The sequence below is a fragment of the Acartia tonsa genome, chromosome 6 (assembly GCF_053477335.1).
Source record: "Acartia tonsa isolate MP-2025a chromosome 6, ASM5347733v1, whole genome shotgun sequence".
NCBI lineage: Eukaryota > Metazoa > Arthropoda > Copepoda > Calanoida > Acartiidae > Acartia > Acartia tonsa.
In genome coordinates, this window is record NC_137265.1 from 52,255,776 (window position 1) to 52,271,366 (window position 15,591).

The 15,591-nt window shown below is 29.0% G+C and overlaps 3 protein-coding genes across 3 annotated transcripts; all 3 read left to right on the forward strand.

The window, feature by feature from the left end:
- The first annotated feature begins 237 nt into the window (after positions 1 to 237).
- LOC145323468 (uncharacterized) lies at positions 238 to 3,967 on the forward strand. The gene is made up of 7 exons (XM_080165870.1): positions 238 to 320; positions 1,219 to 1,317; positions 2,621 to 2,710; positions 2,932 to 3,021; positions 3,179 to 3,225; positions 3,397 to 3,532; positions 3,926 to 3,967. Exons 2-7 carry the CDS (start codon positions 1,228 to 1,230, stop codon positions 3,965 to 3,967), a joined length of 495 nt encoding a protein of 164 aa, XP_080021996.1. The 5' UTR covers positions 238 to 320; positions 1,219 to 1,227.
- A 929-nt stretch (positions 3,968 to 4,896) lies between these two features.
- On the forward strand, positions 4,897 to 12,077 carry LOC145323469 (uncharacterized). The gene is made up of 9 exons (XM_080165871.1): positions 4,897 to 4,976; positions 5,593 to 5,714; positions 5,927 to 5,989; positions 8,880 to 9,142; positions 9,467 to 9,808; positions 10,060 to 10,250; positions 11,401 to 11,443; positions 11,695 to 11,738; positions 11,935 to 12,077. The coding sequence occupies exons 1-9, from the start codon at positions 4,949 to 4,951 to the stop codon at positions 12,075 to 12,077; spliced, it is 1,239 nt and encodes a 412-aa protein (XP_080021997.1). The 5' UTR covers positions 4,897 to 4,948.
- Positions 12,078 to 13,341: 1,264 nt separating this feature from the next.
- LOC145323154 (uncharacterized) lies at positions 13,342 to 15,591 on the forward strand. The gene is made up of 6 exons (XM_080165547.1): positions 13,342 to 13,424; positions 13,609 to 13,808; positions 14,294 to 14,434; positions 14,766 to 14,792; positions 15,061 to 15,150; positions 15,575 to 15,591. Exons 1-6 carry the CDS (start codon positions 13,342 to 13,344, stop codon positions 15,589 to 15,591), a joined length of 558 nt encoding a protein of 185 aa, XP_080021673.1.

A 15,591-nucleotide genomic window follows, 5' to 3' on the forward strand; every position in this document is an offset into this window, starting at 1 on the left:
AGTATAGGAGCTACATGGTAAAATGTTCCAAAGTTCTTAAAACTTTTCAGTATTTCTCACATTTTTCAACATAACTCCTAAACTACAAATAGCACTTTATAGTACTTATATATTCAAAAACTAGAGTTTATGACGATTCTATATCAATTGAATTATATAATGAATATGTAATTCAAATATTTGTTGTTGTTTTTTTCAAAAGAATGTAAAAAATATAAGCATTTTTTCTTCAGGGTTTTCAATGTGAAGATTCTTCAGATGATAAAAAAGATTTAAATGTTAATATCAATACAACTGCTAATCTAGCCGTTTTTAGTCAGGTATTGCTGATATTATTTTCTTTGGAAAAATATCTATAAGGGCATTCCCATTTGAACCCGGTATTAGTGTCGGACTGATTATGACGTAACAAAAAAATTAGCCAATGAGATGCTACTATGAATTTTACCATTGGTCAATAATGTCCTCTCATTGGCTATTTTTTTTTGTTACATCATAATCAGTCCGACACTAATACCGGGTTCTTCCCATTTTAATTTCTATTTTGAATAAATACATTTAATTTATTGTTTAATTACTAGCAGATTCGCCACTAGCCTCTAGGGACTTTGCCCAAAGAGGTTTGATTAACCTTATTTTTCGTATTTTAAATTTAAAAGAAAAAGAAAACAACAAATTTTTTTCCCGGGGGAGGGGGAACTAGTTTTTGAAAGGAAAAAAAATTTGTGGGGGGTTGGTATTTTCTTTTTTTGTTGGGGGGGGATTGTAGGTGTCTCTCCCCCCAAGAAAATGGCTTAAAACAATCACAGGACCAGTATGTATATTCTCTGAAGAGTAGAACCAAATCGGTTAAGGGTTACTAACTTTATTATGTAGAAAATGTTAAAATTTCCTAAAAATAGTTAAATTTTACAGTGACTTGAAGAAATTTAATTACTCAAGGTTCTGCACTAAACATTGACACAATAAAAAATAATGAAAAGTAAATGCTAATACAAATTTTTCATCTTTAAAAGAAAAATACCTCTTAGCTTTAAGACTTTTTACATTTTAAAACTAATTAGCATTGTGTGATGAGGGAAAAAGAGAGTTATATTATCAAGAACAATTCCATTGGAATTCAGTCCATGTGGGATTCAAGCAGTGGAATTCAACCCAGCAAGATTGAATCCAATAGAATTATTGATCATATTTAATTAATTTCTTTTTTTTTTAAAGGAACCTACAATGCCAAGTAAGGATCTTCCTCAGAATGAAGCGACTGCAAAGGTTGTATTTGATGATGTCGTTATCAATACTGAAGAAGAACTTAGTGAGGTATAATCAATTATAGTAATTATAGTTATTTTAGTCATAATCTATCAAAGAGCAAAGATGTCTGTCAGTCTGTTTGTCCATCTGAAGTTTAAGATCGTAGTAACCACTGAACTGATTGGGCTTTTCTCTTTTGCTAATATGCTATTGTTCCTGGGGTAGTTTAAGATATCTTCTTGAGGGGTGGGACATTCCTATCCCTCTAAAGAAGAAATGTGATGCATTTCTTAATACTTAAAGGAAGCCTGCAAGAAATACCACGCTTTAACTGCTGAAAAACTGCCACAAGTAGACCAAATACCCCAAATATGAAGCCTTCAGCTTCTATAACAAAAAAGACCTAGGCATTTTAAATTGATATTTTATGTACAATGAAAATTTTGAAAGAATTGCAATGCTCATGTTGAAAACTTTGAAATTAAACTACGTGGCCTAGAAACAAAATTATAAGCTTATTTTTGTCATAAATTTAGGTTTCCAGTAACTAATTATATTTTTACAATAAAAATACCCATTTGTATAGTCAAAATCATTAAAAAAATTAAGTTTAACTTTCGTTGTACCAAGTGTACTGTAGCCAATCAGAAGGCTGAATCAGCTTGACAACCAATCACAGCTGAGCTTATATCATTTTCCCCCTTTGTTTCCGTTATGATTTTTGTTTAAAAATGCAATTTAAATAGAATTTTTTTCATAGATTTTGACTATGAAATGTGGTTTTTTTATTGTAAAAATGTAATCAGTTACCGGCAATCTAAGTTTCTGACAAAGATAAGGTTATAATTTTGTGTCTAGGCGACGTAATTTAATATTGTATTTTCTTTTATGAGCATTGGAAATCTTTCAAAAATTTCATTGTACATAAAATGCTATTTTGAAATGCCTAGAACTTTTTTGTTATTGAAGCTGAAGGCTTTAAATTTAGGGTATTGGGTCTACTTGTGGCAGTCTTTCAGCAGTTAAAGCGTGGTATTGCTTGCAGGCGTCCTTTAACTCAGTCTTATTTGTTTCTTACTTTTGATATTCTTGGACAACTGGAAAAAGCTAATTGTTTTAAAATACTGTTTAAAAATTTTGGTAAAAGCATGAAGAATTTCTGTGGTTCTTATAAATAATATTCCAATATTGTAAATGATTTTCAAATTTTGAAAAATGGTAGCTGAATATCCACGTGGATACTCAGCTGGAATTGAGCCATAATATGTATATATTTTAAAATAAAGAGCAGTCTGCAAGGCCTAATAATATTAATCATGTGTTATATTTATACTTAAAACAGTATATGTAGGACTTATTTATATCAAAGGTATCAAAGGAACTTGTTTGCAAGTTAAAGTCAGTAAAAAGTAATGAAGAAACTGGTTCAAACCGGGAAGAAAAAGAAATATCACCTTTGGTTAGTTCTTTCTGTTAATATTAAAATTGTATTTCTGTCTAAAGCTAGGAATAAATAAATCAGTTTACTTATCATTTAGGCTTTAAGTACATAATAATTATTTTTGACACCCAAATAATAGTGATTTAAACATCTTTATGAAATTAAAAATTCCTTTAAAAAAATTTCCAATTAAGATTTCTCCAGATTCTTTATTTTGAAATTTATTATAAATTATTTAGATATTATCTGAGCAACAAAACATTTTACAAGAAGAAGGTTTGATCAAAAGATCAGAATTAGAATTACAAGAATTTGAATTGGAAAACAAAGTAAAATACATAATATTCCCAAAATATGATAGTTCATAATGAAATATTATTGATTCTTGCCAATGAAATTATTTACTAAACATTAGTTAAGTCAAACGGATAACAAATAAGCTTAACTCTTCTTTTCTTTCCATGTTTTAATTTCATTTTATTTAAGGATAAAAAAGGAAAAAATGTTCCCCTTAATTCATTGAGTTGTCCAAGGTAATCATTATACTTATTATTATGTTTTAAAAGGTTTTAGTATAAAATTTATATTTATATATCTGTAATAAAATTTTTATATTAGCAATAAATATGATATAAGAGTTATGATATTTTTTCTTATATTTAGTTTTATGCTATAACACAAATAATTGCATCTATATTTTATAGGATACCAAAACCAATTGAAATTCTAACTGGTGCAAATATTGTCTTTTTGATCCTTGATGTTTGCTTGCCAACCTGGGATTTTATAAGTGATCTGATGCTTACATTCAAGTACTGGGCTAACTCTGATTTCAATATGGTAATTGTTGTTGTCCCTCAAACTACTTACCTATAGTTACATAGAAGTATACTTTGACAAATAATTAGTTTTGCAGTATAGATTATCAATAGGTCTTTATGTAATGCATCCTAATTAAATGTTAAATAATGATTTGGGAAAAAATGAGTATGATAAACAAAAACATCTTAAACTGTTTTTAACCTATTTTTGATTGGGGGGTCAAAAATATACTAGAACACCAGTAGAATCAGACTGCCTAAATTTTAATTAATTCCAAATTTTTAGATTCCCCCCAAAAAGTTAATCTGGGGCTTAATTTAAATTTAGGCTCTGCAGTCTGATTCTAATGGTGGCATAGTATATTTTGATACAACTGTTAAAATAGGTTAAAAACACTTTAAACCTTTTTAGGAGGATCATGAAAAAATAACTACATCAGGAAATACAACATAACAGAATAATATAAATATAGTTATTATAATCTAAGAAAAAAAGTATAGAATAGAATAAAGTAGAATATTCTGCCTGGTTAGAATAAAATAAAATAATTACACATTATACTGCTATGTAGTTTTGTCAGAATTAATCATAATTTAAATATTTTTTAATGATCAGCTTTATTCTTCCAACATCATAATTAAGAAAGCAAATGAAACTAGTTTTTGTCTAAAGCAAAAATAATATCAACTAGTTACTGTGGATTTGAACTTTGGTACAATTTTTTTTTTAGTGCTCAAGTTAAACATTTTAAGAGTGAAGATTTTCTCTTCTATATTTAAAACCTCATATTTATTTGTTTGTTCAAATAAATTTCAAATAAAACAAGGATGACAACATCCATAAAAGCGAAGCACTGAAACAGTGTCTAAACTGAATAATCAGAATATAAAAGTATAAGATTCGAAGCAAAATTGTAAGTAAATTTTTTGAAAAACTACTTGATACAGGATAATGTTTATGGACATACTTACATTTTTAGGACTTGATTATAGAGTTGCTTTGCCTATAATATTGTTCTTTGTTGTTCCAGGAATCAATATACCAAAAATCAGATCAAACGGATAATTAGATCACATAAAAATTTGTTGTTAAAAAAGTAAAAAAAATCAACATGTTTAAAATGGACATACGGACATTCTGGTAATGATTATAGAGTTGCTATGCTTTCTAAATCGTACCTAACTCCTACAGGAATCATCATGCAAAGTTTGAAATCGATAGGACAATTCTAACATGCCTAAATTAACGAATAAAAGCTATCTATCTCGGACGGACGGACGTACGGACGGACGGACCGAACCTAATTATAGAAAAGCTTCGCTTTTAAAAATATTTTAATGAATTTTAAGACTTACAACAGGTTATTATTGTTTTAAAGATGAAAATGAATTGTACAACATCACAAAAGATTATACAAAGTTTGGAGAAGGCCAAATGTATGCTGTTGGTTTCATAGCATCAGGTTAGTTTTAAACTTTAACCTATTTTATGAATATGAAACTTATTCTTTTTATATTGAATTAGTTTAAAATACAACACAATCCAAGGCTTTTCATATTGGTGTAAGCTGATTAATCAACTAAATATGAATTTACATAAATCACATTGACCCTTAATTAATTTGATAATGGTTCAATTTAATCAGGTGATAGCAGTTAAAACTTTCAAGAACCATTATACTGCAAGGTTCTGTAAATGAAACAAAAAAAATATGTGATTAAATCAAAATTATGATCAGTGATACATTTTTCTGTTAATTTGTCTTTTAAGATGATATTTAAAAATATGTTTATATGTTTTAAAATATTTTATTTTGTTTTATGTCTAATTATCTTGAAAATTATTTGTTGAACTTGTAAAAATGAGTATAATACAATATAGATAATCTTTCTAAACAAATATTTTTCTCTGCTTTATTCTAGTCACACAATGAATTAATAATCTAAAGATTTAATAATAAACTTTTTTTGTTGCTTCATTTTTGTACTACAATCTAGAAGATATATTTCTTAATGACATAATGAATATTTTTTTAGATATATTTTACTTTAATAAACTATTTTATTTCTTCTTTTTAGTGATCATCCTTGTACTACCCAGCTTATCCCTCATTCTGGACCTTCTTATGGAAAAGGAAAACAAAACTAATCATTGGAAACTGACAAAAGCATTTGCTTATCAACCTGCAATGATCTTTAGGGTAATTGTCTTTTATTCTTTAATCTTTATTTTAATATTATTTTAATTGTTGTAATATGTTGCTATACATAATTTTTAAGTGTCACTGCAAATCATTCTAATTAGCAGATATTAATAGGTTTTAAAGCCAGACCAGACTGGAATATATTTTATAATTGTATTAGTTTTTAGCATTCAAAGAAGATATCTATCTAATCAAAAAATAATTTTTAGGGTCTGACTTGTTTTATGAATCCACTTGATATAGAGAAAAGAAAAGAATATCAGAAACAGAAGGTATTAGGATGTGAGATATTTAAACCTAATGTGTACATAGGCCTTTACATTTAAAATTTATTAAAAGCTAAATTATAGTAGGAGCCTGCAAAGGTGTAGCAACTAATATGCAAAAAAAAGTAAATGGTCAGCTATTTTTGAAAATTCTATTTGTATAAATATCATATTTTACAAAAAAATGTTTTTTCAAAACAAGGATATTATAAAATGTATATGTACATGTAATAATAATCAAATATTATAAATTGATTTTTATATCTTGGACAAAGAAATAAAAAAATCAGCTGCTAAAATGTTTGAATATAATATAGAAGTGCATCTCAAAATATATGCTAAGACCATTATTTTTGTCAAATTTTTAAAGTTATTTTTTTTCTGAATTCACATTTAACCCATTAGTGCCGAGCGCCACTTTTATGGGCCGATCCAGCTGAAAGTTTCAGAGAAGCTTCATAATGGTCAAAACGGAATTCGTATTTTTTTGTTTTGCTCTAGTGGCGTGCACATGAAAGTTGCAAAAAAACCCGGTTCGGCTCAGCCATAAATACCAACCAGGCATTATTACTCGTTTTGGGCGGTTTCCGCCGGCGTTAAAACCCGGTTTTGCTGTAAAAACCCGGTTATTTCGACCAAAAATCGAAAAATGTAATTTTTGAACGCCAAAAGTGAGATGAACACTTTTTAGAACTTTGATACGATCCGAAATTGAAAACTACACAACCTCTATAGAGCTACAAGTATAATACGAAGCGATTTATTTCAAATTTAGTGTTTCGACTATAGGTGCCGCCGTTTTCGGGTAAAAAAACCCGTTGCTCGAAGTTTTAAAAGACACACACTACAAAAAAAGAACATATAAAATTTGGGTGTTACATATCAGAAAACGAGAATAAAACTATTGGGTGACACCTATAGAGATTACTAGGGTTATTAGGGTGGCTCAAACCCTTACTAATGACGTAAACTGTTATTTTTATTGGTTGAAAAGTTAAAACCGGGTAATAAAAACCGAAACCGAGCCGGGTTTTAAAACTGTCGGGTATTTATGGCCAAGCCGAACCGGGTCATAATAGGGCGTAAAAAAACGATAAAAAAATCATATAAAAAATAATAATTTGAATAAATCGAATTCACAAAAAGATGTACTTGTCAATAAACATTAGATTTCACGAAAAAAATCAGCGACTTTACTATAAAAACAAAAAAGTTAGAAGGGGTATTTTGAATTTTCATGATTTTCAAATTTTGTTGAGCTATACCGGAAAACGGAAGTAAGCTAAACTGCCTGCTCCAGGGGGAAATGAAAGCCAGGGTAGTAGAGGGGGGATTCCTACTGAGAATGATGCAATTATGAAGCCGGAAACCGTTTTTTTTTCCATTTTTTGGAACTGGGTTTTAATGCCCAGTTCGGCACTAATGGGTTAAATCAAATTTTTTTATGGCTTGGCACATAAAATACAGTTTTAATGACACTCTAGTTAAATTGTGTTTTGAACTGTTAGAGGGTATAGGAAGCTAATATGGATCTTGTAACATCTATGGAGAAGCTTTAGTTGAACTCAATAATCATATTTATTTACATTTTTGTGATTATATATATTTTTCATTAAAATTACTATGCAATATAACAGATTTTTTAAAAACACAAAAAACAATAATGTATTTTTAACTGCATTGTTCTGAAATATATTTCTTCATAATTTTTTCTCTCTTTGCATGTTATGAAAGTATATGTATATTATTATTTTTTGTAAAATCTATTGAGTGTATTTTATGAAAACTCTCCTTTTTCAAGCAATTTCATTTGTTAACTTTTGGTAATAAGCATTTCGAATTTTTTTAATTTTGATTTGTGATTGGCTATTTACAATTTATAAAAATCTTATTGAATATTATTTTTATGATTAGGATTGGGCTGTAAATTAAGTATAATAAAGCAATAGTAGATTCCTAAACACTTTAACCAAGCAATGCAAACCAACATCATGCTCCAAGAAAATAGCATGTCTTTATCCTCATGGCGGAAACAGAACAATGACTCACACTAAGTTTGCTGCGTGCATTTAAAACTCTGATGCACTAACAGATATCTCCAATGGAGATGATATGTCTCTGATGACAAAAACTTTACCACACTTTTTCTCATAAATTTGCCTGTCAAACAAACACCTTATCCAATACAACATGTAAGAGTTACAATCATAACTTTTCAAGGACCTAAAACTCTGCAGACCAGAAATAATTTCTTTAAACTTTGCTTTCTAAATTCAGCTATTTGAAGCTTTCTCTTGCTTTTAAAATGAGATCAATAAATAATTTTCAAAATATTTTTCAACAAATGAACAGTATTTAGACAAAACAAAATGAATTTTACTAGGAAGAAAAGTAAAAATCATTATAGCTCATACACAGACGTTCAATTAAATGGGTTAAAGGGGTGTTTACCCAATTAGAATTTGAATCCTCCTATTTTACACACCACAAGTCTTTTTTTAAAAAATACGTTAGATTACTCCCCTTGAACATATAGAACCCCTCATTTTACCCCAATACAAAGTAAAAGTTTGGGTGTCCTTGAGTTAACATTAGTTTACAATTTGCTTTTCGTTCTTTTGCTAGCACCTAGCTGTATTTACATTTTTAAAAATTCATGAAAAGGGTGATTGTAACATATACTATATACAATTTATTGCTCTATATATATTACTTTAATGGTCAGACAAAACAACAGTTATAATTAGTCACACATAGAAAGCATGAAAATTAGACCAATTTAATAGGTTGGAAAACTATCAACTGGTACAAAAAGTAACTAGTGAAACTTGTAATTACTAGTTAATATCTTTATTCTTTTTTCAAGGAATGAATTGAATTTTGATGTTTGTTGCAGGTTTATGAGATTTCAATTGAATCAACGCTTCAAATCATTCTACAGACTGGAGTTTTCTTGTTTCAACTATACAGCAGTGAACCTCTTTCCATTGATTACTCAGAACAAAAAGATTACACCCTTGAAATCCGTAGTATCACTACATCTTACCTGTCAATTCTATGGGGTTTGTCCAGTTACAAGATAAATGTGTCCCAAAGAGAACCCAAACTGTTAGATAAGTTTGTTTTGATGGTTAGAAGTTCTGTTGACATCACTGTCAGGTTAATTTATATTTAAATTACATTGGTTGCAGAAGTTTTTAGTAATAATCAAACATTAGCAAATATATACATTTTCTGAATATTTTGACTATACAGATCAAGAAATAATTCAAAAAATTCTTTTACCAAAATATTGAAGATTCATGACTTTATTTTGATTATTAAAAGATAAAATAGGAAAACATAAAGATCTTCATATACTTCAAAATAAAAGCAGGTTAACTTATCACTTTATAGACCCTCCTCGTCCCCACCTTTAGTATTAATAGTATAACAAAACTACAAAACAAAAAATCAATGATTTATATTGATGTTTATTCTTAGACTTGCTGCACTCATGAGCATTATAGTCTTTAGCCTTGGATGGAAGTATGGAATCCTTATCTCTATGACAATCCTGAATACAACATTTTTCTTCATTCCATCACTTGCAATAGTGTTCAACAGTTCTTCAACAAATCAATCTACTGACCGATCAGCTCTTTTCATTCCAGTTCCATCCTTCCAACATCAAGAAATTACTGAAGACCCTAATGAAAACTGTAGTAAGAAAAGAAAGGCAAGAATGACTAACAAGATGGTTGCCCTGATTGTTACTATTGCAGTTGTTGTACTTCAATATCTTATTCAGGAAGAGATCATACCATTTCCCCAACAAGATTTATGGTAAACTATTTTCATCATATTGAAGTTAACCTTTTTTTAAGGGGAAGGTTTATCTTTATCCTTTTTTAAAGTAGTTTTGGTTTTAATTGTAAAATTATGGTAAAATTTTCAATCTATAGGTAAATTCAAGTCTTTGGGAGATTTTGGACTGTTTTTTTTGCTACTAGATAGTAATTGAATTTTGTTGTTGATAAATGCAGAAAAATTTCAATATTAATAATATTAATAATATAATAATGATGTTTATAAAGGTGGGACTGTCAGAACAGATCAAGAATGATATCGGAGCTACTGAAAACTGTGTGGATAATAATAGGATGTTGTCTGGTTGTTTCTTCTCTAGAATTTTTACATTATCTGAAGTTGTCCTCATGCTGGGTTGAGTTTGTGTTTAAGCCAAAGATGAATGATCAAACTTTAGAAATGGATGAAAGCCCTAAAGGTTGAAATTTTGGAAAAATTATTGTTTATCTAGTATTTCTAAATAAGCCACCTAACCTACCCCAGCCTGAGGGTCTTAGTCCTAAAAGGTGATGTAAAGTCCCAAATTCCTACATCGATATAAATTTTTGAGCTTGAGTAATATTGTCAATAATTCCTAATAATTTAGTAACATACAGGGTCATTCAAGAGCAATGATTTAAAAAAAAACTTAATTATGCATAGAAAATAAATTAACTTTGTAAAATGCTTTATATATTTGGAAAACATTTATGTTTCAAATATTTAAAAATGATTATTTCAACAAAATATGCCCTAAAAACCTATTTTCCAGAGGCCTTATTTTCGAAGATTTACTGAATTAAAGGTTGTTAAAAAATATGCACCTTTTAAAAATAAAAATTGCGCGGCTTGTGTTAATAGTAGAAAAATGTTATGCATACCGTTAGAATCGTCAAAAGCTTTAGTTTTTTAATATATAAAAACCATTCCTGTGCTAAGTATAGTATAGGAGCTACGTGGTAAAATGTTCCAATTACTTAAAACTTTTCAACCTTTTTCTCACATTTTTCAACGTAGCTCCAAACCTATAAATAGTACTTAAATGGTACTTATGTTTTCATGGCGATTCTAATGGTATGCATAACATGTTTCTACTATTAACATAAGCTGCACAATTTGAATTTTAAAAATGTGTGTATTTTTTGCACAACCTTTAAATCCATAAATCTTCAAAAATAAAGGCCTTTGGATAAACCAGTTTATAGGACATAATTTGTTGAAATAATCATTTTTTATATATTTGAAACATAAATGTCTCATAATAGGGTTTCCAAATATATAAAGCATTTTACATAATTGTTTTTTTTCTATGCATAATTAAGTTTTTAAACAAATAATTTTTCTTGAATGACCCTGTAGATTACCTGACATTTTTTCTATTTCAAAAAATTACAGGGCAAAGTTATTATTTTGTTTTGGGTGTTTAGTGGGTTGGGATTGTTTTTCTCTCCAAAAAAATAGCTCAAAACCATCTCATTACCAGTATTTATATTATCTGTGAAGCATAAACTTGTCAGGACAACAGTTAGCCAGATAGACAGATAGACATCACTACACTATTGATGAGATTCTAATTTAGTTATTTGCAGATTCAAGGTTTGCAGACAATCTCAAAAAGATGAACAGGAAGAGGTTTGTTAGTTGTTTGACTTTATTTGATTAATAACACAATAGTATTACAGCAGATTATACCAACAACAATGTTAATTTGGATATAAATAACGAAACCTACATATGATTTTCAGCTGTTGTTAGGGGGCAACAAATAGTAGAATTAATGACCTTTACATCTGCCGCTAAATTATTATTTTAGATTTATTTGCTTGTTGGCATTACCTTATTCCTGGTAATGCAAACAGATTTACTAATTTATTTCAATTTAGGGGAAAGGAATTCTTCAAGAAAATTATTTTTGATATTATTGGAGGTAATTTAATATACAAGATGTTTAACAAACATAATCCATTCATACAATGCAGAAAAGTAATGTTTTTTATTACCTTAATAACTTTTGTATTTATCAAACATAGCAAGTTTCTAATCTGCATTTATAGTGAAAGTTGAACTTAATCTTTGTTCTTAGCAGTTGCTAAAACTGTGAAAGGATTAAACTTGTATTTAAGGACTTATACTGATTGGACTTATAACTGCTTCTGTTAATGTTATATCCACCAAAACTGCAGTGAATCGAAATTTTGTGGAAGTTCAAAAGAAAATTGACACAAGAGAATTCATTGAGCATATTGAGAAAACATTTAACAAGTAAGTATTTAATTCAATTATTGTTACAAAAACTACAGTTAATAAAAACTTTGTAGAAATTCAAAAAAATATTGGCACAAGAGAATTTATTTAGCATATTAAGAAAAATTTTACCCAGAAAGAGCAACTTGAAACTTAAGATTGTAAAATACTATTAAATATTTTTTTTACATTTTAAAATGTTATTTCAGTTCAGAAGAGATGTGTGAGATTATTAGAAATTCTTCAGATCCTACCAGTGAGATATTTACACTAATAATATTGTATTGGGCACTATAGATTAAACAAAAAAAAACAATTTATTAAGGTCTTCACCCCAAGAGACAGTTGGGATATCTCAAAACACATTTATTCTTATTAACTAAGTGAATACAACTGTTATTTGGGACTTTTTTTTGTGAGAAGGGGTGTTGGGAGCTGCATTACAGTAACATGGGCCATTTAGAGATTTCTTAAAACCTGAAAAATTAGGATTTTTCTTAATCCTTAAACTTAACCCGCGACCGTGGCTCAACACGTAGCGTATCCGCTCATCGTCGGGAAGGTGTTAGGTTCGAATCTCGGTCCGACACCGCGTCATAACTAAAGACGTTAAAAATGGTTCCCACTGCTACTATGTCAGATGCGCGACGTAAATAGTTAGAGTGGGGGGAATGCCTTGGCCCAAAACAGGCGCAACTCGTTACCATGCACAGTTAGGACTTCTCAGACAAAAGGTCGTGCATCACAGAGAGTTGGTTGTCTGTAATGTACTGTACCACGGGTATGAGGTGAAGGACCAAGAGTCTGGCCTTGAGTTGACAAGTTGACTGTTCAGTCCAGGTGCAACTCACCCATACGACATTAGCATTAGCATAATCCTTAAACTTGAACATCCTTATTGCACTCTATTTTTATTAATATGGAATGTTTTTTTGTATTTGGTTTATTTTCTAAACTGACCAAGCTATACTTGCTTGATTCACTTCACTAAAAGATGAATATAGCATGGGTCATTGTTGGCTGCCTTCTATTAGCTGACGCTGAGGCTAAGAAGGAATCTAAGAAAGGAGTTAAAGAAATATTTAATTCTAGTTTTTGTATTTTGGCCATATATAATACCCTGTTTAAGTAAAAAAATATCATTACTTTTTACTCTTACACCAGATGTTAATAGAATCTTTCAGGACAAATATTAACATATGCAACTTTAAAGATTGTTAATTAGGATTGTTCTTTAACTTGTTCTAAAACATAATATAAAATCAGTTGTGACAGCTGTTCACAATATGATTGCAAGTCACAGATACAACCTGTCCAAAACCTTTATCAAAGTTTGCAAACCTGAACACAAAATGTTAAATAAAACTAGGTGAGATGAACTATTTAAACTTGAAACTAATTTTAATATCTTAATTTGGAAAAAATCTTCTTAATGTTAAAAACTATAGTCCAAATAAAAGCTAGTTCACATTAAGTATGTTACCTATTTCTTTCTTGTTTTTTTAATAATTACTACACTTATTTAGTTAGAATTATATTTCAATTATTTTAAGTGAAATGAAGAAAGTTCATACTGGATTTCACAGTATTATAACTGCTTGCCAAATCCATCAAAATGAAAATAAATGTGATGAGACTAACTTGGAAAAGAGAATGGAAGAAAAATGCAAGGAAATAAAAGATGATTGTGAGAGCCTTTTTGTTACAATGTTGAATGTGTATAGAAATGATATAAATACAAGAGATGAAAAAGGTGAAAAAATTTATTATAAAAATCTTAACAATTTACCCCTCAAAATAAATAATACAAAATATGAATTATTACAAATTAAACAATAATTATTGAATTCTGATTAAAAATCAGGAAAATAAGTAAGAATATGCAAAGGTAAAGTTGTTAAGATTGAAAATCACTTATTACCACATTCAACCGCACTCATGTTATAAAAAAAATCAAAGTGGATAAAGTAGCTCAATGGATATTCTGATGTTTTATATGAAATTCATTGCTTACTTGATGTGTATTATTTTCAGAGTTTTTTCATCATTATTGATTTATTGTGACATTTAACTTAGCATGACTCTTAAATCCATTATTTTTGTAGGTGATACAAAGAAAATTACGCCATTGTTATTTTAAATTAAAATACACAGTCAATATATTTTTGAATTATAAATGATTGGCGTCTATGTATTTCAGAAATCATTAAAGATTAGTTGAACATTATTTTTATTTAGGAAGGACACCATTGGTACTTGCAGGGGTTGATAACAACTTCGTTACTAAACTTTTGGATGCTGGTTGTGATCCAGCAATTGCAACTTATGATGGTGGCTTCTTAGCCAATGAAATAAATGTTACAAAAACTCAATGTTTAGGTAAGCTATATAGCTAAAGTACTATAGTACACCTAATTTTACTCATGGAAAATATTTATCACAATTAAAACGAAAGTATTCACAAAACAAATAACTGGGCTTTAAAATCCTCAAAATAGAAATACAAGTCAGATAACAGTACACCAAAAATTAACCAGTCAACAGAATCGCCCCTCTCTTTAGAAACTTTAGAAACACACCTAGAGAATTCCTTTCTTACTACTTCTACTCCATTTTAATTCAATAAAACATTGTTTAACTAGCTAGAGTAAAAAAAAATAATTACACCCAACTTTCTAATATGATTATTGATCATTTTATGTTATTCTAGCCACTGAGAAGACTTACAAGAGTAATGGTAAATATATGTCTTATTTCTTATCTATCACTTTGGAGAAATAGGGGCTTACTTGATGTAAACTATCTTTTCTGAATGCTACTTATAAGTTTTAGAAGTAAGTGCCTAAGGCAATGTAGTCTGAACCCCATTTCCTATGTCATATATAATACAAAGTGATTGAATCAATTAAAAATGTTTAAATTGATTAATATGAATTTCTTAGCATGATTGAAAATTTTTTTACAGCTTGAATTACCTTCTGTGATAATAAACGTTTTCTTTTTAGCACTATACATTGCATCACTAAAAGGGGATGATCATGAAGTTAAGAAATTAATTAATGATGGACACTCAGTTAATTTAACTTATAACTCTGGTAAGTCAAATTTGGTAAAGGTGCTTAGAATAGTTATTTCTCGCATCGTATTATAAACGGCTTTCCGCGGATATAGAATGTACAATTATGAGATTAAAATTAGTTTTTTTAGCCCCGAGGTGACGAAGTCACCGGCTAAAAAAACTAGTTTTAATCTTATGATTGTACATTTCTATATTCGTAGAAAGCTGGATATAATACGATGCTAGACATAGTTTTTTCGTATGAATGAGAACCGGTTCCTATCCACCGGATTCGAATGAATACGAGAAAATATATTAATTGTTTCCATTTCTTGCTTACATCTATCAGTTTACAGATAGATAAACTTATGTAGAGTTGCAAAAAAAGAGTGAAGGATCTTTTGTCTTATAGTATGCATCTTTTAATTTCCTACTAATACCATTTTTTTAACATGTAAAAGGTACCACACTGCAGTAA

Coding starts and splice junctions, on each gene's coding strand:
- LOC145323468 (XM_080165870.1), top strand. CDS start 1,228: ATGCCAAGTAAGGATCTTCCTCAGAATGAAGCGACTGCAAAGGTTGTA. Junction 3,226..3,396: donor AATTCATTGAGTTGTCCAAG/GTAATCATTATA, acceptor TATATTTTATAG/GATACCAAAACCAATTGAAA. Junction 3,533..3,925: donor CTAACTCTGATTTCAATATG/GTAATTGTTGTT, acceptor AAACCTTTTTAG/GAGGATCATGAAAAAATAAC.
- LOC145323469 (XM_080165871.1), top strand. CDS start 4,949: ATGTATGCTGTTGGTTTCATAGCATCAG. Junction 4,977..5,592: donor TGTTGGTTTCATAGCATCAG/GTTAGTTTTAAA, acceptor TCTTCTTTTTAG/TGATCATCCTTGTACTACCC. Junction 10,251..11,400: donor AATGGATGAAAGCCCTAAAG/GTTGAAATTTTG, acceptor AGTTATTTGCAG/ATTCAAGGTTTGCAGACAAT.
- LOC145323154 (XM_080165547.1), top strand. CDS start 13,342: ATGATTGCAAGTCACAGATACAACCTGTCCAAAACCTTTATCAAAGTT. Junction 13,425..13,608: donor AAAATGTTAAATAAAACTAG/GTGAGATGAACT, acceptor AATTATTTTAAG/TGAAATGAAGAAAGTTCATA. Junction 14,435..14,765: donor TACAAAAACTCAATGTTTAG/GTAAGCTATATA, acceptor ATGTTATTCTAG/CCACTGAGAAGACTTACAAG.